This window comes from Salvelinus sp. IW2-2015, linkage group LG1 (genome assembly GCF_002910315.2).
Source record: "Salvelinus sp. IW2-2015 linkage group LG1, ASM291031v2, whole genome shotgun sequence".
In the NCBI taxonomy this organism is placed as follows: domain Eukaryota; kingdom Metazoa; phylum Chordata; class Actinopteri; order Salmoniformes; family Salmonidae; genus Salvelinus; species Salvelinus sp. IW2-2015.
Window position 1 is genome coordinate 19,013,053 of NC_036838.1, and position 16,570 is coordinate 19,029,622.

General features: G+C 41.1%; 1 protein-coding gene across 1 annotated transcript in view; it reads left to right on the forward strand.

The window, feature by feature from the left end:
- Positions 1-16,570, forward strand: part of LOC111961576 (copine-9-like) — a 115,760-nt gene that overhangs the window by 7,001 nt on the left and 92,189 nt on the right. The window contains exon 3 of the mRNA XM_070441547.1: positions 11,966-12,042. Within this exon, the coding sequence (XP_070297648.1) occupies positions 11,966-12,042 (77 nt within the window). The remainder of the gene's footprint in view (positions 1-11,965; positions 12,043-16,570) is intronic.

Here is a 16,570-nt window from a genome sequence, read left to right on the forward strand (position 1 = left end):
GACGGGCGAGGCTGGATATTATCCTTCTCCTCTTATAAATATAACACCACAAAAATTCCAGGAAGAAAAATACATATATGAGGATTTTTCTTTTAAGGAATTCATTGCATTTTTTTAGCATACCAAAGATATTAACTCTCAGAAAGAAAAAAAAGCAGAACTTAATTTGGTATTACAGAAACCTTTGTTTGCCAATTGCAAGAATCATACGTTCCTGTATTCTTGACTAGGTTTTGCACACACTAGGCCAGCAGGGATTTTTCGCCGTATGGGACCCACTCCTCCCTACAATCTTCTCAGATCCTTCAGGTTTCGGGGCTGTCGCTAGGGGCAATACGGAGTTTCAGCTCCCTCCAAAGATTTTCTATGAGGTTCAGTCTGGAGACTGCTAGGCCCACATCACAGGACCTTTGAGCTGCTTCTTACAGAGCCACTCCTACATTTGCCATGGCTGTGTGCTCGTAGTCGTTGTCATAGCTTGGAAGACCCAGCCACACCCATCCTTCCAATTGCTCTTACTGAGGGAAGGAGGTGTGGCCAAGAATCTCGCGGAAAACCTATACAGATACTATAACTACATGGCCCCACTTGCCATCTCGCCCCTCAATACGCGTGCAGTTTCGTCCTTCCCCTGTTGCAACAAAGAAAAGCATCCCCAAAGAATGATGTTTTCCACGCTCCATGCTTCACTGTTTGGGGATGGTGTCTTGGAAGGTGCGGCGGCGGAAGTTTACTCATACTTCTTCTTTTCCTCCAAAACGCAGAGTGGAAGTTAGACCCAAAAAGCTCTATTTTTGTCTCATCAGAACCACATGACCTCTCCCATTCCTCCTCTGGATTCATCCAGATGGTCCATTGGCAAAACTTCAGACAAGGCCTGGACAGCACTGGCTTAAGCAGGGGACCTTGGCGTGCGGCTTGCAGGATTTTAATCCATGACGGCGTAGTGTCTACTAAAGTTTTCTTGGGACTGTGGTCCCCAGCTTCTCTTCAGGTCGTTGGCCAGGTTTCCTTCCGATGTAGTTCTGGGCTGATCCCTCACCTTCCTCAGTGCATCATGATGCCCCACGACGGGTGAAATCTTGCATGAGCCCACCCAGACCGAGGCGGTGATGGACCGTCATGCTTGAACTTCTCCATTTGCTTTAATAATTGCGCCAACAGTTGTTTCCTTCTCACCAAGCTGCATTGGCCTATTGTTCCTGTAGCCCATCCAGCCTTCTGCAGCGCTACAATTATCCCTGATGTCCTTAACACAGCTCTCTGCGTCTTGCCTTGGTGGACAGTGAATCTGTTTGACTTAGAGTGTGTGACAGGTGTTATCTTTTATTACAGGTAACAGTTCAAACAGGTTTGCAGTTAATACAGGTACATGATGGAGAAACAGGAGGGCTTCTAAGAAAAAAACTAACAGTCTGTGAGAGCCGTAATTCTTAAAAAAAACTTTGGTGGAGAAGTGATTCAAATACTATTCATTGCAATAAGAAATGCCAAAATTAATATTTAAAATCCATTACAATGTGATTTTCTGGATTTTTGTTTTTAGATTTCCGTCTCTCACAGTTGAAGTGTAACCTTGATAAAATTACAGACCTCTACATGCTTTGTAAGTAGAAAACCTGCCAAAAATCGGGGCCACTAGCCAGTGTCAAACAAATACTTTGTTCTTCCCCACGTATGTACGATAAAGTTGACTTTCTTTGTCTCTCCTCTCTTTATCCACCCCCTTTCCATTGTGTAATCGTGTCAGTCCACTAGGACCTGTATCCTAAATAATTACACAGAATACCCATACACACTTACATGAGATAAAGGTCCCTAGTGGACTGACACGATTACACAATGGAAAGGGGGGTGGATAAAGAGAGGAAGAGACAAAGAAAGTCAACTTATCGTACATACATTTGGAAGCTACGCTCACGGAAATAAGAATACTTAGCACCCTAACCACTACTCATTCGGATGAGAAATGCAACATATATTTACACGTAGATCTGTTTCTCTGTCGGCTCTCTGTTGAAACCAATYGATCCGTCTATGGTAGTGGCACGATGTAAGGCTCTGGTTGTCCACTAGAGGTCACAATGTCCTTCTTGGTTGTAGCGCTTCTCTGATCTAGGACGGTTCGTTAGAATAGATATTTCAGGTGTACTCACGGTTCTATCAGAGGGGATTGTCTTCCTTCCCCCTTGTGTCTTTAGTCAAAGTTCTAGGACCGCTTTTTTATACATAGCTGCAGACTGTGAATGTTCTGGTCTAGTCTTTACCTTCTTCACTCATGTTGAGAGTTTCAAAGCTTCTAACCATTTCGTAATGTTCAGCTCGCGCTGTACATCAGCTGGTCTGTAGAGTTTAAACCATTTTCAGCCGTGTAGCCATAGCTCCACACTGTCTGGTCTGAGTACAAAGTTTGTAACCATTTCAACTTGTGAACCACGGCCTCATGTCTTTTTGGTCTTGCACACCATCCATCTGCTTGGTCTCTAGTTGATTATTCAGGGTTCAACTTTCGACCACTTTACACGCCAGAAGCAACCCGGCATGTCTTGGTCTGGTTTTCATAGGTTCCAACCATTTCGTAACGTTCAGCTCATGCTGTCTATCACGCTGGTCTTTTAAGCACTCTGGCTAAAGGGGGCGTTCCGTCATACTGGCACGAACTCTGAGCTCACTGGGGCGTGGCTACTGACTCCCACAAATTTAGATGAAAAACTATTCTCATTTAGAAGGCTAAAATCACATTGCTATCTTCACAAACGTATTCTCATATTTAATCATATCATTTTTTACAACATTTATATGTAAACCTGATACATAGCACGCATACACATTCAAAGTTACCGTTACCTTGATATACCATCCTTAATGACATCACAAAATAATAAACAATGTGACATGATTATTATTTAAGTCCCCACCAACCATTTCCCACATTCTTATGTTAGAAATATTGTTCCATTATCCACTTTTGGATGTTAGAGTTTTTGGCGACAAAAATCTCTCTAACACAGGGATGTTTACCTTCCCATACTAGGGAGTCAGAGGGAGAGTTTCTGCAAATTATTTATGACCGGTTGTTAAGTCATAAAACCGTCCCAAGAGGGTTCGGAGGGGGGGGGGGGGGCTGATCTGGCACCTTTGTTCCTCACCAAGGAGAGAGAGTCATGACAGCAGTATAGATCACTTTCGTTGTCTGTTCTGGATCTGTTCCCTGAAAACATTTATTTTCCGTTTTTTTGTTCTGTTCCCTATCCCAAACCGTGGTTGAGGCTGCCTGTACTGAATGATGAAATGCATTAATAAATGTTTATGGTTTAACTTATGATGCAGCACTTTAATGCTGCAATACAGTGCATTTGGAAAGTATTCAGACCACTTAACTTTTTCCACATTTTGTTACGTTACAGCCTTATTCTAAAATTGATTAAATAGTTTTTCCCTCATGAATCTACACACAATACCCATAATGACAAATCTAAAAGTTTMTTTTGCAAATTTATATATAAAAAATATATGTATAAAATCATATTTACATAAGTATTCAGACGCTTTACTCAGTACTTTGTTGAAGCACCTTTGGCAGAGATTAAAGCCTCAAGTCTTCTTRGGTTTGACACTACAAGCTTGGCACACCTGTTTCTCCCATTCTTCTCCTCTCAAGCTCTGCCAGGTTGGATGGGGAGCGTCGCTGCACAATTATTCTCAGGTCTTTCCAGAGGTGTTCAATTGGGTTCAAGTCCGGGCTATGGCTGGGCCACTCAAGGACATTCAGAGACTTGTCCCAAAGCCACTCCTGCGTTGTCTTGGCTGTGTGCTTGGCGTCATTTTCCTGTTGAAAGGTGAACCTTCACCCCAGTCTGAGGTCCTGAGTGCTCTGGAGCAGGTTTTCATCAAGGATCTCTCTGTATTTTGCTCAATTCATCTTTCCCTCGATCCTGACTAGTCTCCCAATCCCTGCCGCTGAAAAACATCCCCACAGCATTATGCTGCCACCCCCATGCTTCACTGTAGGGTTTGGTGCCAGGTTTCCTCCAGACGTGATGCTTGGCTTTCAGGCCAAAGATCTTGGTTTCATCAGACCAGAGCATGTTGTTTCTCAAGGTCTGAGTCCTTTAGGTGCCTTTGAGAAACTCTTTCCATTTAAGAATGATGGAGGCCACTGTGTTCTTGGGGACCTTCAATGCTGCAGACATTTTTGGGTACTCTTCCCCAGATCTGTGCCTCGACAAAATCCTGTATCTGAGCTCTACGGAGAATGGCTTGATTGTTGCTCTGACATGCACTGTCAACTGGGGGACCTTATATAGACAGGTRTGTGCCTTTGTTGTAGAAACGTCTCAAGGATGATCAATGGAAACAGGATGCGCCTGACCTCAATTTCGAGTCTCATAGCAAACGGTCTGAATAATTGTGCAAATAAGGACTTTCTGTTTTTTTTWAATAAATGTACAAACATTTCTAAAAAGCTGTTTTTATTTTGTCATTATAGGGTATTGTGTGTAAATTTATGAGGGATTTAAAAATATATATATTTTAGAATAAGGCTATTACGTAAAGAAAAATGAAAAAAAGTCAAGCAGTCTGAATACTTTCAAATTCACATGGAAATGTTAGTTATAGATCTGTCATTCTCATTGAAAGAAAGTCTAAGAAGTGGTAGATATGTTCTATGTGCGCTATTTCTATGCTTCCCATTCTTAAGTTTTGGTTTTGTACACCAGCTTCAAACAGCTGAAAACAATATTATTGGTTATAGAAATACTGTATATTTCACAGYGGTTTAGACTGTACAATGCTTGTTTTGTAAACTGACATTTGGCGAATATTCAAATTTGTTTGTGGTTTAACTAACAGTCTGGAATTTTACCTGCTGTTTACTTTAGAACTACACTACATGAACATCTCATTCCAAAATCATGGGCATTAATATGGAGTTGGTCCTCCGTTTGCTGGTATAACAGCCTCCACTCTTCTGGGAATGCTTTCCACTAGATGTTGGAACATTGCTGCGGGGACTTGCTTCCATTCAGCCACAAGAGCAKTRGTGAGGTCGGCACTGATGTTGGGCGATTAGGCCTGGGTCGCAGTCGGYAATCCAAATCATCCCAAAGGTGTTTGATGGGGTTGAGGTCAAGGCTCTGTGCATGCCAGTCAAGTTCTTCCACACCGATCTCGACAAAACATTTCTATATGGATCTTGCTTTGTGCACGGGGGCATTGTCATGCCGAAACAGGAAAGGACCTTCCTCAAACTGTTGCTATAAAGTTGGAAGCACAGAATTGTCTAGAATGTCATTGTATGCTGTAGCATTAAGATTTCCCTTCACTGGAACTAAGGGGCCTAGCTCGAACCATGAAAAACATCCCCAGACCATTATTCCTCCTCCACCAAAATTTACAATTGGCACTATGCATTGGGGCAGATAGCGTTCTCCTGGCATCCGCCAAACAGAAATTTGTCTGTCAGACTGCCAGATAGTGAAGCGTGATTCATCACTCCAGAGAACGCATTTCTACTGCTCCATAGTCCAATGGCGGTGAGCTTTACACCACTCCAGCCGACGCTTGGCATTGCGCATGGTGATCTTATGCTTGTGTGCAGCTGCTCAGCCATGGAAACCCATTTCATGAMGTTCCCGACAAATAGTTATTGTGCTGACGTTTCTTCCAGAGGCAATTTGGAACACGGTAGTGAGTGTTGCAACCAAGAACAGAAGATTTTTTACACACTACGTGCTTTAGCACTCAGCGGTCCCGTTCTGTGAGCTTGTGTATAACAGCACTTACAGTTGACTGGGGCAGCTGTAGCAGGGCAGAAATTTGACAAACTGACTTGTTGGAAATGACAGTGCCACATTGAAAGTCACTGAGCTCTTCAGTAAGGCCATTCTAGTGACAATGTTTTTCCTATGGAGATTGCATGGCTGTGTGCTTGATTTTTTTTACACGTGTCAGCAACGGGTGTGGCTGAAATAGCCAAATCCAGTCATTTTAAGTGATGTCCACATACTTTTGTATATATAGTGTAACTAGTAACTAGTTATTACTTCATCATTGATTTAAAATTAGTTTTGTGTTTCTCCCAGATTTACTGAAACAAGTATTTTTTTTATTTAACTAGGCAAGTCAGTTAAGAACAAATTCTTATTTACAGTGACGGCCTACAGGGGAACAGTGGGTTAACTGCCTTGTTCAAGGGCAGAAGGACAGATTTTTACCTTGTCAGCGCGGGGATCCGATCCAGCAACCTTTCGGTTCCTGGCCCAACACTCTAACCACTAGGCTACCTGCCTCATTGTTTTTAGTCTCAAACCACCAATTGATAGCACCTTGTTTTCTAGTAAAAATAGTTTTAAAAAACCTACATCTACGGTGTCCATATTACGACAGTCTCACAAAGAGTTACAAGGAGTTGGTGTCAGCGTCACTGAGACTGACCACAACTCCTTATAAGACTAGCAGTAACTCTCGTTTGTCAATTACATAATTTTTAAAACATCATCACCACTGTTAGCTAATTTCAATGAAAATGAACTGCATATTTTAATAATAGCTTCATGTAATGAAAGTTTAGGTTTATTTTACATTACCTCGTTTTGTGCTTGCCAGTTGGCTGTAGGCTTCTCTGCTAGCAGCGTGCTAGCTAGCTGGCAAAAAAAGCCTTTTCGCTTCCCACATCTCCCCCATGTGAAAGAATCTGATTCATATAATTAAATAATATGCCCTGGCAAATATTCTTTACTTGCCAATGTAATTGACAACATTATCCCAGTTTAATATGCTGCTTGAATGTATTCGTTCCCATAGCAGCTAAATATGGAATGTACATATGCAAGTGTTTTAAGGTAACTTGGATTTTTGGTGGATTCAACCCATCATCAGGTGCTGATTTATTGTTCTTATTTCTTACAGGTACAATGTGGACACCAGAAGTTCAAACATTTCAAAACATGTAAGCACACTGGTGACTTCATACAATTAATATAAGCATACTTAGCTATGTGGCATGCAAATATGTATCTATTTACTTCATGAACTCTCAAGGGAGAATTAAAGCAGTTACATTTGGTTAGTCTTTGATTGGATTACTTATTGGTACGATTTTTCAAGGGGAGAATGTTGGAATAATGAACAAAAAAATTAAGAAATGTTTGTTTTTTGTCTCTGCAGATTTCCAACTAACAGATCTGTTTTTCTCTCTCAATTGCAAACCTTTGTGGATGAGCAGAAGGTTAGTCAACAAAATAACTGGGTAGCACTATCATTTATAGTTTTGAAATAACAGKGTAACGTCCGGAAAGTAATAGGAAACAACAGGAAAATAAGACAGCAACGACCAGGTAAGAACGCAGTAATAATCCTTTAATATTTAGTATGTAGATGCTAAATACTGATATAAAGTTATATGAATGTTCCTGGTTGTTATTGTCACGGCCGTCGTCGGAAGGAGACCAAGGTGCAGCGTGGTGAGCGTACATTTTCTTGTATTATTGTAAATGTCGCCAACATAACAAGAAACGAAGAAACAACCGTGAAACTTAACAGGGCTATTGTGCCACTAACAAAGATAACTACCCACAAACGCCAAAGGAAAAAAGGCTGCCTAAGTATGATTCCCAATCAGAGACAACGATAGACAGCTGTCCCTGATTGAGAACCATACCCGGCCAAAACATAGAAATACAGAACATAGAATGCCCACCCAAATCACACCCTGACCAAACCAAATAGAGACATAAAAAAGGCTCTCTAAGGTCAGGGCGTGACAGTTATGTAGAAAAAACATTTTGTTACTGAAGAGCTATCCATAATAGAGGCTAATAAGCAAAGTTAAGTATTTAAGTAAGTATTTAAGTAAATATTTAAGGCCATTTCCCTCTTCTTAACAGCACCATTTATACTTATTAGGAATGAAACATTTGAGGAACTACAGTACATCATACTTATACTGTGTGGGCCAACTTCAAAATGTACCTTTTGGGTCTTTGCTTGTACTGTACCCGGGTAGTTACTTTGTCGTTGCTGTGTTGTTTTGCTGTTTTTTCCTATTACTTTCCGGTCTTTACCTAGTTATTTCAGCACTCTACTTAAGTCATTGTTATGTAAATTACTATTACTTTCTTTATAGTTTTACCATAGTTTTAGTGTACTTATGAGGCCTTAAAACTGTATTCTAAAGCAATTATCTGTTCCCCGGTATATTACTATCACTTTCTTAATAGTTTCACCATATACRGTGTCTTCAGAAAGTATTCACACTGCTTGACTTGTTCCACATTTTGTTGTGTTACAGCCTGGATTTAAAATKGATTAAATTGAGATATTTTGTAATAATACCGCATAATGTCAAAGTGCAATGATGTTTCTCAATTTTTTTTTACAGATGAATAGAAAATGTAAAGCAGAAATGTCTTTAGCCAATAAGTATTCAACCCCTTTGTTATGGCAAGCYTAAATAAGTTCAGGAGTAAAAATGTGTTTAACAAGTCATAAGTTGCATGGACTCAATTTCAAACACAGATTCAATCACAAAGACCAGGGAGGTTTTCCMATGCCTCGCAAGGAAGGGCACCTATTTGTAGATGGGTAAAAAAAAAGAAGAAGATTACATTGAATATCCGTTTGAGCATGGTGAAGTTATTGATGACATTTTAGATGGTATATCTTTTTTTTAGATGGTACAATTACACCCAGTCACTACAAAGATACAGGCGTCCTTCCTAACTCAGTTGCTGGAGAGGAAGGAAACCGCTCAGGGATTTCACCATGAGGCCAATGCATCCTGTTTGCAATAAGGCACTAAAGGAAAACTCCACAAAAATTGGCAAAGAAAGGTACTTTATGTCCTGAATAGAAAGCGTTATGTTTGGTGCAAATCCAACACAACACATCACTCTTCATATTTTYAAGCTTGGTGGTGGCTGCATCATGTTATGGGTGTTCTCGTCATCGGCAAGGACTAGGGAGTTTTTATGATAAAAAGAAACGGAATAGAGCTAAGCACTGGCAAAATCCTAGAGGAAAACCTGGTTTTGGAGACAAATTCACCTTTCAGCAGGACATTAACCTTAAACACAAGGCCAAATATACACTGGAGTTGCTTACCAACACGAAATTAAATGTTCCTGAGTTGCCTAGTTACAGTTTGCAGCATAGAGAGGTTCGCCATTTCATGTAATTGCTTTGCACTGSATTTATTCACTGCAGTTATTTAATCTCATCCAGTAATAAAAGACCAGAACCGGCAGCAGTGTGTCCTGTGTCAAATTAATCTACATGCACTACAGAACACAGAACCAAAGCCAGAGAGCAGTAGCCAGCGCATTCACACATAGGCCCAGACCGGCTACACTAACAATAAATTAAGTTCCATTAATGAACATAGTAGMTTAATTACTTGTGATTGTGTTCATCTGTCTAGGGAGAAATTGCATCAAATTAAGTGTGATATACATCTGTGATCTGATGAGACAAGAATTTTACTTTTTCACCTGAATGCAAAGCGCTATGTCTGGAGAATACCAGGCACAGCTCATCACCCATATAACACTGTCCCTCCCGTGAAGCATGGTGGTGGCAGCATCATGCTATGGGGATGCTTTTCAGAGGCAGGGACTGGGAGACTGGTAAGGATAGAGGGAACAATGAATGGAGCCAAATACAGGCAAATCCTTGATTAAAATCTGCTTCAGAGTGAAAACGACCTTAGGACAATGACCCCAAACATACAGCCAAAGCAACGCTMGAATTKCTTCAGAACAAAAATGTGAACTTCCTTGACTAGCCCAGCCAAAGCACAGACTTGAATCCCATTGAAAATCKGTAGAAAGACTTGAAGATTGCTGTTCACCGCTGCTYCCCATCTCATTTAACAGACCTTGAGAAAATCTGCACGGAAGAATCCAGATTTGCAAAGCTGATACAGACATACCTAAGACAACTCAAAGCTGTAAACGCCACCAAAGGTGCTTCTACAAATGATTGACTCAGGGCTGTGAATACTTWTGTAAATGAGATATTTCTGTATTTCTTTTTCAATATATTACAAAAACATTATTTCAGGTTGTCATTATGGGGTATTGTGTGCAGAAGGGTGAGATKTTGTATTTAATCCATTTTAAATCAGGCTGTAACACAACAAAATGTGGAATAAGTCAAGGGTATGAATATTTTCTGAAGGCACTATAAGTATGATGTAGTTTCTCATATGTTTCTGTTAAATAAACAATATTTCTTYGAAAGTTCCAAGTACATTCCTAATAAGTATAGACAGTGCTGCTGAGAAGATGGAAATGGCCTTAAATACTTACTACATAACTTTGCTTATTGGTCTCGATTATTGATTTATTTTCAGTAACAAATAATTGTTTCTACATAACAAMCAGGAAAATTCATATAACTTTATATCAGTATTTAGAAGCTACATACTAACTGTTAATGGGTTATTACCACGTTCTTACCTGGTCGGTGTCGTCKTATTTCCCTGTTGTTTCCTATTGCTTTCCGTACGTTACCCTGTTATTTCAGCACTGTAAACTAAAGTGCTACCCTGACGGTAATAGTATGGCGCTAATGTATGGAATGCRTCCCAAATGGCACCATATTCCCTGCTTTTGACCAGGACCCATAGGGCTSTGGTCAAAAGTAGTGCACTATGTGGAATTACATATATCGTTACTGGGGACCTTGATTGATTTCCACAGGATATATTGCATTGTATCAATCAAAAGTGTATGAACAGTGAACCATGATCCGTGGACAGTAGTCACTTTCAACAGCTGCCTTGCCATAGGTGTCCTTCATTTTATAATGGTCAAGTTCAAGGATTCAGATGAATGACCTGTATAGTTGACATATTATCTTTTCAATATTTTACTGCAGCGGGCTAAAGCAGGGTTCACACACCAACCTGGTCTCATAGTTTCAAGTCGGGATTTGACGTAACGTGGATGAACATCCAATTTTTACCCATTCATTCCGCGTAGCTACAGGGTTCATTCCGCATGGCTACAGGGTTTAAACAGAAACAACTCAAATGGTTAAGTTTAGGTATTCATTCCAAGTGATTAAGGTTAGGGCTATGRTTTMGGGAAAGTATAAAACTAAATWATTTTTTAAAAAGTGCTGTTTCCATTTAGTATCAAATACTCTCCCTGCTTGTGTGGCCGATGTGAAATGGCTAGCTAGTTAGCGGTGGTGCGCGCTAGTAGTGTTTCAATCGGTGACGTCACTCGCTCTGAGACCTAGAAGTAGTTGTTCCCCTTGCAGAGGGTAACGATGCTTYGTGAGTGACTGTGGTTGATGTGTGCAGAGGGTCCCTGGTTCGAGCCCAGGTTGGGGCGAGGAGAGGGACGGAAGCTATACTGTTACATTTGCAAGAMAATTGAGAGCTACTGTGGCGCAGTGGTCTAAACAGCATGCTCTGGCTRTCAGGGTTGTGAGGTCAATCCCAATGCTGTCCCGTATTTCTTTTTGGGGGCGGGGGTGAGCGCCGAGGGTGGCTTATATCGATGTCATCATCAATCGACATGTGTTTCTGGTGACCAGGCTGCACATAGTGTTTCTTGGTAGTCTTAAACAAGGTATCCTTAGGTATGCAAAAATAAACATACAGTATTTTTTAAGTTCTAGATTGCAGGAACAAGCTGTTTCAGGTGTTTGAAAAATGCTAAATTCTCCAACTTCAGGACAGTGGGCCAGCCCCCCTCCAGACCAACCCCTCCCCAACCATCCTCACATACTATCTGCCCCCTCAGATTTATATGATGCATGACACCCATGATTCGAACCCTCTGTCCCGTCCATACAGTGTATCTGTAAAACGTAACAATAAGATCAGAGCCTGTCTGGCATGTGAGACTATGGGATTATAGGAGCTAGGTGTTGTGCTAAAACTGATGCCCCTCCAGGCAAAGCATAATAGGAGCTAGGTGTTGTGCTAAATCTGGTCCCCCTCCTTCTACAGGACTTCCTGGGCCAGATGTTCTGCACTCTGGGGGAGATCATCGGTTCCACAGGCAGTCGGCTGGAGAGAACCCTCTCGTAAGTCTACCGATATGTCTATCAAATATCTACTGTGTATCTGCKGTGTAATAGCATGCATCAAAACACGATCTGCWWCTGTACGCCTCTGCATTTGACAGGCTTCCAGAATCTCACAATGTTCGCATTGCCTCGTAGATTGCGAAAAACAAGAACACAATCGTTGGTGTGCCTAAGCCCGGAGTCTTCCACTGTACAGCAGGCATGTAACTGGAGATGAATCTATCGTCAAAACTCCAGCTGAGAAGGATTGTATTTTACGAGCGCTTCAGGCAATAACACATGCTATGGCGGTAACTAGACCAGTCTGAAAGGTCAGGTGGGTTAGGGTTTGCTTAATCAAGCACAGCTACACTCTTACAAAAAAAGGTGCTATCTAGTACCTAAAATGGTTATTTGGCTGTCCCCTTACACGGAACCCAAACCGGCTGGGCGCGTGCGCAATCGTGCATAAATACATTTTGTCCCCCCACACCAAACGCAATCACGACATGCAGGTTAAAATATCAAAACAAACTCTGAACCAATTATATTAATTTGGGGACAGGTCGAAAAGCATTAAACATTTATGGCAATTTAGCTAGCTAGCTAGCTTGCACTTGCTAGCTAATTGGTCCTATTTAGCTAGCTTGCTGTTGCTAGCTRATTTGTCCTGGGATATAAACATTGAGTTGTTATTTTACCTGAAATGCACAAGGTCCTCTACTCCACCAATTAATCCACACATAAAACGGTCAACCGAATCATTTCTAGTCATCTCTCCTCCTTCCAGTTTTTTTCTTGTCTTGACTTTATATTACGATTGGCAACTTTCATAAATTAGGTGCATTACCGCCACTGACCTCATTCGTCTTCAGTCWCCCACGTCGGTATAACCAATGAGGAGATGGCACGTGGGTACCTGCTTCTATAAACCAATGAGGAGATGGGAGAGGCAGAACTTGCAGCGCGATCTGCGTCAGAAATAGAACTSACTTCTATTTTAGCCCTTGGCAACGCAGACGCTCGTTGGCGCGCGCGAGCAGTGTGGGTGCAATAATTGAATAATATAGCTTTCTAAATTTATTTTGCAACACTCGCGCACGCAACGCGAGCGGTGTAGTCAGCCTGTTAGGAGAACCCTTTGAAGAAACTTTCCCCAGAGGGTTCTACATGGATCCCAAAGGGGTTCTATGTGGAACCAAAAAGGTTCTCATATGGGGTCAACTGAAGAACATTTTTGGAACCCTTATATCTAAGTGTAAGGTATTTAAAATGATTTAAATTAGATTTGAACCCATGTCAGTCGCACAACACTGGCCCAGTGAATCACCTAATACGTGTTCCTCTGTACCTCAGTTGGTAGAGCATTGCTCGATTCCCCGGACCACCCATACGTAAAAATCTATGCATGCATGACTAAGTCGCTTTGGATGAAAGCTTCTGCTAAATGGCATATATTATATTATATTTAATAGACACAGGATGGAATTGGGCCCTTTTCAATCGAAGTCAATAGCCAAGATTTTGAGAACTCCAAAATTGAATATGCAAGGAAACAATTACAACATTTTATATAACCACAGAGAAAGGATCAGACCCCATTTAGTTCCATTCATAGAAAATGTTTTGCTGTGGAAAAGAAAGCAGGCGTGTATTTTTTAACATTTCAGCCCGTTTTCCTCTTTTCTCAGGTGAATACAACCCTGACCTGGGATTTTACGCGGTAATTCTCAGTTGCATTCCCTTGTCAGTTACAGTGGGCTCCTAGCTAAGGCAACAGAGCCTCATTAACCACACTCTCAACAACTATGTCTGGTCGCATCAGCACCTCGTTGTTTGACCCTGAACTCTGCACTTGGTTTCTTTCTTCGCCCACACTCCTCCCCGGTCTGTGGAATCTGACTTTGTGGCTGTGTTATCTAGTGGAAAACCCTGCCTGCCTCGTTGCCTGCCTCGTTGCCTGCCTCGTTGCCTGCCTCATGAGAGCGCAAACACACAGTTTAGACGTCCCTAAAACTATCTAGAATGATCCAATCTATAGCAGCTAAAACTACTAAAGTTAGCTTTAGAGTACCCATTCATAGATGCTACTCTTTTAGAGCTTTTTTACAAAAGTATCTTCTGACCGGGGGAGTTTTGTTAAGAGCCCTGATGCTTGCTCTAAACATTAACACGCATCATTGTGGTACTGTTTTGGAAACATAAGAAATGCATCTTTCATATCAGCTTGTTTGAGAAAGACATAAGGAAGACATATGCCGCCACCTGTGCTAATTAGCTATCTAGCGTGCTCCAAACACCTGTGTGTAAGCTAACTGGGGAGGAGTATAGTTTGTCAACTGAAGGCAGTGTATGAATCTTGTGCAAAACTGAATTTTCTTCATTTTTTAATATTATTTCTCACTGACGTGAAAGATAAGGGGCCATTTAAAACCGTTAAAACACAGCGTCGGAATTGTAGCCAAATGTGGGCGAATGTAATGGATAAGGGTTTTTCGACAGCCATCTTTAGAGCAGCCTAGCTAGATAGCTAACATTAGCTAGCTAGGATGATGCAATCATGCAGTCAGCAGTTAACATTAATCATTTAGACTCACTGAATAAATTGTTTGGCACAGGATAAAGAAGATGAAATGATCTGCTGCTGCTACCCAAGGCCAAGGGATCTGAAGTTCCTGAAAAGGTTAGTCAGCCAGTTTGTTAGTCCAGTAATGTTCATTGGCATATTATTTTATTTCCACTGCTGTTTGTGACGCACATCTCACTGTCTTAAAAAGTGAAAAGAAATACAAATTCTGCCACAGAGCAGTCTACACAGACTATATGAACACATTTGTCCAACCATAACAGATGGATGGCTAATGCAGAAAGAGAGAATTGATGGATTCTGCACCACCATAACTTAAGAAAATACAGAAACAGGCAGCCACCATGGAGTCAGTTTTTTCAACTAGCGGCGCATAGTGACACCTACTGATATGAACTGGCAATGCAGGTTTGATTAGAATAGTGCAATAGAATGAGTGACAATCAATAAAATCATGAATGATTGAATATATGGATTTTACAGCCAATCAGTTCTACAGTGAGCTCCAGGGAACCAACCTCTGGTGAGCCAGATGGAGACCGGACAACAACATTTGTTGACTTGTCTACTGTGTATAGTGTTAAATGTAACTCTGCCTTTTTACAACGTCTACTGTGTATAGTGTTAAATGTAACCCTGCCTTACATTGCAGAAGAGCACTGAAATCAGATGAAAAAATATACCTCCGGAGGTAGCACTCGCCAAATGTTGCCCCCCTTAAAGCAGGGCAGTGTGAACAGAATTGTCTCATTGAGCAAACACTTCTACAGTATAAATGGTAATAGCAGAGCTCATCCCCACCACCAATTACATGTAAAATGTAGATCATACAAATAGGATATGTAATTGTACTAAAACTAACAGGACTGAGGTTGCTGTATGCAGGGTTGCATCGTGTAGGGTTTGCAGCTGTAATTAAAATATACTCATACAGTATGTCATCACTATTTGTGTTAAATGATTAATTCCAGTCAATAATTTTGGATTAAAAAGGCATTGGTCGCCTAGCCACCTGAAGTGTAAATATAAACCAAATTTGATCACATTCACATTCTCAGAACACAAATAACTGTGCCTATTTAGGCTATAAAAACATGATGTTACATTTCCCCTGGCCCAGATGGGATAAGAGCGCATAGGCTTCCCTAGGCTACCTGCAGCTATGGTTGTTATCAGTAGGCTACAGTTAATCAGACTGAAGCACAGACTAATTGTGCATGTTGATATTTTGATGGCGCGTAATGAGCTTCCATATAAAACAGCTCCTCTCCTCACTCCTCACTTATACCCACGTTTTCAGTCGCAATTTGCTTTTACACATGTAATGATTTGCATGATATTGACACAAATTAACCATGGTTTGTTGTAATGTTGTAAGCTAGGCCTAGTATACTTTTATATTTGTATGAGAGGGTTAATCGCACATTTTTGATCGGCTGACGTTACTTGATGAAGACACGCTGCTATAGCAACTCTGTGCTCTTGTCTCAAAGCTCAAATGTAATGAGTGTAGCCTGCAGATGAGAAAATACACCCTTTCATTGTCTGCACATACATGCTTGTGCATCGTTGCATTATTCAAGAGTGTAATATATTTTAAAAGAAAAGTTGGTCATTGTTGAATAGTTTGTGCTTACTGGCTAGTAGTGGCTACTGTGATATTTACGGTCAATTTGATCTGCAGACCAAGAATGTTGCGTTGCCAGCCACAATGAAATGAAAGGCAAGGACGTAATGTTAATTGAAAAGTAGAATTCTTTCGCCACCCCGCTTCTCAGACTTCCTTCATATCTCTTAGTGGGAATAGGGCCTCAGAGTTTGTGCTTTGTGGCATTGTGTTTGTTGCTGCTACTACACCAACCGCAGAGAGCGAGAGAGAGAGAGAGAAAGAGCAAAGAGAGCGAGAGAGAGAGAGGCAGAGAGACAGAGACGCATTCAATCAAAGCTGGTCAGTGTATG